Here is a 6016-nt window from a genome sequence, read left to right as displayed (position 1 = left end):
ATGAAAACACAACATACCAAAATTTATGGGATGCATACCTCCCTGGGTCTCCAGGATATTTTGAAGAGTATAAAAGCAGAGTCCCATGGGGGTGGGGGTGTTGGGGAGAGGGAAAATGGGTGATGGGCATTGAGGATGAGCACTGGGTATTGTTTGTAAGCGATGAACCATGAGAATCTACCCTAAAAACCAAGAGCACACTTTACACACTGGGTGTTAGCCAATTTGACAATAAATTATATTTAGAAAAAGAAAAAAAATGCAGAAATGAATACAAAATAAAAAGCATAAGGAGTTATTATTAAAAAAAAGAAAAGTAGAGTCCCTTTCCCTATACATTCTACCTCAATTTCTCCTGACTTTTAGGAAGTTTTATAATTGAATTACCATATGATAAAATGAGTTGACAATCAAAGGTCCTACACACAACAAGTACTCCAAAGCACGTCACAGATGATTCAATCAGATCAGAGATTTGCACAAGGTCCGATAATTAATGGCAGAATTTGATGGGGACAGAATTTGATAGGGGCAACTATCTCTAAAATGCTCTCTATCTGAACATTTCTATGATTAATATGACACAGTAAAAGAATGGTGGGGTAGTAACAAGGAAAACACAAAAGGGTGTTTGGAAAAACATTATTACTTTAAAAATTGTACCAAATCACTACTTGTAACTGTGCCTGGAGTCAAATGCTATGGAAGGTACTAAAAACAAATTACCTAAACAAATGAATAACAACAACAAAAGCAAGCAAGGGCAAAGTTTCTGTTCTCAAAATGTTTATAAATTACAAGAAGAAAAGACAGACTCAAGAAATGGTTAGGCAACAATATATATCAATGTATAAAATTAATAATGCAGGAAACATCAGCTCTGAAAGGAGTAGAGGTTAATAATAGAATTTGAGGAGCCGCTTTTGAAGAGGTGGGGCTTAGGTTAAACCTTCAAGGAGGATGTCATAAGATCATACTATGTCTTGGTTCTAAAACCATTGAAATGTTTTTTGAATTTTTTTTAATGTTTATTCATTTTTGAGAGACAGAGAGAGACAGAGCATGACCAGGGAAGGGGCAGAGAGAGGGAGACACAGAATCTGAAACAGGCTCCAGGCTCTGAGCTCTCAGCACAGAGTCTGACACGGGGCTCGAACTTACAAAGTGTGAGATCCTGACCTGAGCCAAAGTTGGATGGTCAACTGACTGAGCCACCCAGGCGCCCCATAAAACCATTGAAATTTTTAAAAATGAAAATTGTAACATCATCTTCTAAATCATGGGGGGGTGGGGGGTGGTGCAAAATGATTACTGACCAGAAAAAATGACACAAGAAAAAAATCTTTTTTTTTTTTTTTGGTCAAGTTTTTGATAATGAAGCATCACAAACCCTCAGCTACATCATCAGATGAAAAGCCACTTTGCTGGTTTTTCTCTCCTCAAATGAGCAGGAGACAGTTTTTTGAGCAGAACAATGATTTTTTTTGCTGGGAGAGAAATATATCTAAAGGGATTTTTGATATCAGGAACCCAGTTTGGGGATGATGGCCCACTGCTGAGATCATCCACTCTGAGACAAACTCAATTTTATGTGTGTACATTTAATTTTTGAACAATATTAAGTATTTTGACATACATATATATTTATTTATTTATTTATTCCTGGTTTCATTTATTAGACTATAATTAAGAGATCAATTTGTAAAATAAGCTCAATAGAGATAAATGAAGGACATCTACTTATTTAAAGAATAAAAAAAAGAAAAGAAAAAAATTGCTCTACTGAACCACAGTAGTCATGGTTTCAATTAGGCTAATGACTCTTCCAGGTGAAGAGATGGCATCATAAAATTAGCTTATTTCCTGAAATTGTTTGTCAGGTTTATCCTTTACAGCAAACTGTTGAGACTCAGTGTTAGGCTTCTTTGTGGTAATGAGAATACCAGGTAAAAGAGCATGCTCAGATAATTGAGTGTCAGTAGAGAATTGAGGCAGGGAGGGAGAGAACTCTGTAGGTGGAGTGCTTAGAATGCAGAATGGGAGAGTCCTTTATTCAAATTTTCTTAGGTTGGTGCTTATGTTAACCATCTAGATTTTGTCTTTGGGGTTAATTTACCATGTTGCATTCTTAATACTTGGAACTTTATTTTAAAGCACATGTAAATTTCCATATAATGGAACCCATGATATTTATTTGGCAATAATTCTATTAGTGTGTATGTTAAGATGCTAAACTGGAGCAGAAAATACATAGTCTGACACAGAAAAAAAATGCAATATTCCTTACCCTGATCAGCCAATCACATGCTATTGATCAGAATGAAATATGAACAACCTGGAAACTTGATCTAACAGAATTGAGAAGGTGGGAGAACAGATTTATAATATCCAGAGTCATAAATAAACAAAAGGTTTTTAAATTACTTTTTTCACTAATATTAATTCATTGGTAGATCTCTCAAGTAACCATTAAACACATTAGTAAACTGCACTAGTTGTACTTCATCACAAGAAGTATTTAAGAGTTTCCCTATTCAGGGCCCCTGGGTAGCTCAGTCAGTTAAGCATCTGACTTCTGCTCAGGTCATGATCTTGCAGTTCATGGGTTTGAGCCCCATGTTGGGCTTTGTGCTGACAGCTCAGAGCTTGGAGCCTGCTTCAGATTCTGTCTCCCTGTCTGCCCCTCCCCCACTCACACTCTGTCTCTCAAAAATAAATAAATATTAAAAGAGTATCCCTTTTCAACTTTACTAAATTCAATAACCTTTCAAATAATTTTAAACAAGTGATAGTTGCAATTCACAATTGTACAGATTCAACACACAGACTACTGAGTCAATATAGTAAAGTTTTTATTCATTTATTTATGATTACAAGCATTTCTTACGTATGTATCTATCTATATCTTGCTATACAGCCATCTCCCATCTATCTGCTTTTCCATTTATCTGTTCATCCATTCAGCTAATGATTGGTTTATCTTTCTTTCAACTCTTTACAATCTATTTTTCCCATCAGTCATCTCTAGATATTCACCTGTCTTTACCTAAGCCCAAACAAATACAATATTACAATATTATGCAAACTTTGACAATGCCAGGAAGCTGGATAATTATTTAGGGTTACAGTTAGTCCACTTATATGCACTGACATTTCTTCTATGTGTAACTCTCAGAATGACAATGACCAAATGCTCTTGAACATAACCTAGCCCTTGTTCAGTTGAGGGAGAGAGAGAGGAGAGGCATGTTCTAGGCTAGACTTTGTCATACAGATGTATGAACTTGAGAAAGTTACTTTGTTCCCTGATTCTCAACTGCATCATCTGTAAAATAAATAGATATTTCTAGATGGTTTCTATATTCTAAAAACTTTAGTTATTAGGTATATCAAATATGTTGAAAGACCACTGTTTCATAGGTCCCTTAAGTCAAATACTGTGTCTAACCAGGGGGGAAACTGGTTCAGATCCGTTAGGACACTACTCTTTACAGGTATCTTTTGATTATAAAAACAATAAAACAAATGTCATAGCACCAAAATAACTTATTACTGTTTAGAAAACAAACATTTCTCTCTTTGGAGGTGAATGACCTAGATTCTGCCTCTAATTAGCATTACCATGAAAAAGCTACAGTGTCCTTGGGTCTCTAGTTTCAGCTTCTAGAATGGGAGTGTGGATGGAATTTGCTATATACTACATATAAATCTTTAATATATAAGACTACCAGAATTTTCTGGAGTTAACTGTACTGTTTTAAAATTGGAAAATCCACTCTAGGGAACTTAGGGACAGAATATAAATAAGGTACATTCTTATTTTTGGTTTCAAATATTAAATACCACATATTTTTAATTCATAAGAATCTTCAATTTTTTCCCGACTTTTGAACTAAAATAATTCATGTATCAGCACCTTTGTCAGCAACAAATAATTTCATTGTTACTTTAGTGTACAGGGTAGTATACTGGGTGTTGGCTTAGAGGCTACTTACAAGAGACCAGAAGCAAATTTACTCTTAAAACATGCAAATGTCTCAGGGGGAGGAATACTCAAATAAATTGTTTATATCTGACAAAAGCTGGATATTCTAAAAAGTGGGTCTCTGGGCAGTAAAATGCTGAGTATAGATGTGATGATGCCCTGTTGTAAATGTTATTTTGTGTGAAGAACAATTAACATGAACAGAACTCAGTGAGTGCTAAGACTGATTACATAAATAATTCTGCCAGGAACTTACTGGTTTCTCGAAGTAGCATCGCTTTGTTGACCAACTGAATGAGGAATGTAAATGCCAAACAGGTATTCCATTTTTGTATAAGGGAATCAAGGGGTATGATCAGTCTTCCTAGACTTAAAGATATGGCTGCTAAGTTTTCTCATGCAATCCTTGACGTCTTTATTTCTAAGAGTATAGATCACTGGATTCAAGAGGGGAGTGAAAATGGTATAAAATACTGAGAGCACTTTGTCTATTGGGAAATTTGTGAAAGGCCATACATAGATGAAAATGCATGGGCCAAAGAAAAGGGTCACAACAGTGAAGTGGGCACTGCAAGTGGAGAGGGCTTTGGAGGACCCACCAGAGGAATGTTGCCGCACAGTGACCAGGATGATAGTATAGGAGATCACCAAAAGGATGAAACACACCAGGGCAATCATGCCACTGGTTGAGATCATGAATACTCCCAGAATGTATGTGTCTACACAGGCGAGTTTAATTACCAAGGGGAGGTCGCAGAAGAAGCTGTCTACTTCATTGGGTCCACAGAAGGGCAGATTCACAGTAAATGCTAACTGACTCATAGCATGGAAGATGCCAACAATCCAGGAAAGTGATACGAGCCCAACACACATTCTTCGGCTCATAATGGTTAAATAACTTAGAGGTTTACATATAGCCACGTACCTATCAAAAGACATGGATATCAGCAGTACAATCTCAGCACCCCCTAACAGATGCAGGAAAAATATCTGAGTGATGCAGCCTTCAAAAGAGATGGCTTTGTGCTCACTGAGGAAATCTGCAATCATTTTGGGGGTGGCAAATGAGGCCAGAGACATGTCAATGAAGGAGAGATTGCCCAGCAAAAAGTACATGGGGGAGTGAAGGCGTGGCTCTGACATGATGGTGAGCACAATAAGGAGGTTCCCCAGTACAGTGGCTGCATAGACTATGAAGAAAAACAGGAAATAGAAGATCTGGAGTTCCCAAGAACCGGAGAGACCCTGTAGTATGAATTCAGTTACGACTGACTGATTATTCCAGGCCATTCACTCTGATTTCTGGAAGGATTCTGACATTTCCAGATGGGAGGATAACTAGGAAAAAATACAGTGATTGAATTAAAAGTAAGGTGTTTTTGTTTTTGTTTTGTTTTGGCATGAAATAATTTAGTGGCATCCCACTACCAGATAGTTCCCTGTTTTATCACTTCCCTGATCACAGTGGTCAAATACTTCACCATGGTCTTTCCAGGTTTCTTAATTGATTCAATTCAAGATTAAATCTTATGACTTAGAAATTTGCTTAAAAATAAGATATAAGTCTTCATAATAGGAAATAAAAAATCAGCTATTTGAAGATTTACTCCTCAGTTGTGAAGTACTTAAAAAAATTTTCACAACTTCCAAAAAGTTTTGAAGGGAAAGAATGGTAATTTTCAAAACATCATGATGACTGAAGGACTGGAGTGGACAAAGTTTGAGAATCATGATAGATGGTAAGTGGGAACACACAAGTGGAAAGGAATGTGGGCACTCTCTCTTACAGTGGGTAGGATAAAGGAATAGAACATAAGGAGGGGAAAGAGCTACAGAGAAACATAATCTATTCCAGTTTTCAGATGGAGATTGTCCAGAATCAAAATGAAATAGCCTCTCATATTTGGTTCTTCATTTCAGTCATGCAGATATGAATAACATTTGTTTTCTACACTACCCAAGGCCAGGCATTTTTCAAAGGCTGGTGAACATGATGTAGCTAAAGTGTAAAGGTCTTATAAATTTCCTAGT

The 6016-nt window shown here is 36.5% G+C and overlaps 1 protein-coding gene across 1 annotated transcript; it reads right to left on the bottom strand.

Annotated features, from left to right (window-relative positions):
- Nucleotides 1–4327: 4327 nt before the first annotated feature.
- On the bottom strand, nt 4328–5275 carry LOC109255727 (olfactory receptor 4K3). The gene has a single exon (XM_019430513.1). The coding sequence runs from the start codon at nt 5273–5275 to the stop codon at nt 4328–4330; it is 948 nt and encodes a 315-aa protein (XP_019286058.1).
- Nucleotides 5276–6016: the final 741 nt, after the last annotated feature.

The sequence above is a fragment of the Panthera pardus genome, unplaced genomic scaffold, assembly GCF_024362965.1.
Source record: "Panthera pardus isolate Hobbes unplaced genomic scaffold, ASM2436296v1 HiC_scaffold_24, whole genome shotgun sequence".
Taxonomy (NCBI): Eukaryota; Metazoa; Chordata; class Mammalia; order Carnivora; family Felidae; genus Panthera; species Panthera pardus.
Note: the sequence above shows the minus strand (reverse complement) of the source record. Positions and strands in the feature narration are given on the sequence as shown.

What these genes read in the sequence shown, in the direction of transcription:
- LOC109255727 (XM_019430513.1), bottom strand. Translation starts at nt 5,275, where the DNA reads ATGGCCTGGAATAATCAGTCAGTCGTAACTGAATTCATACTACAGGGT.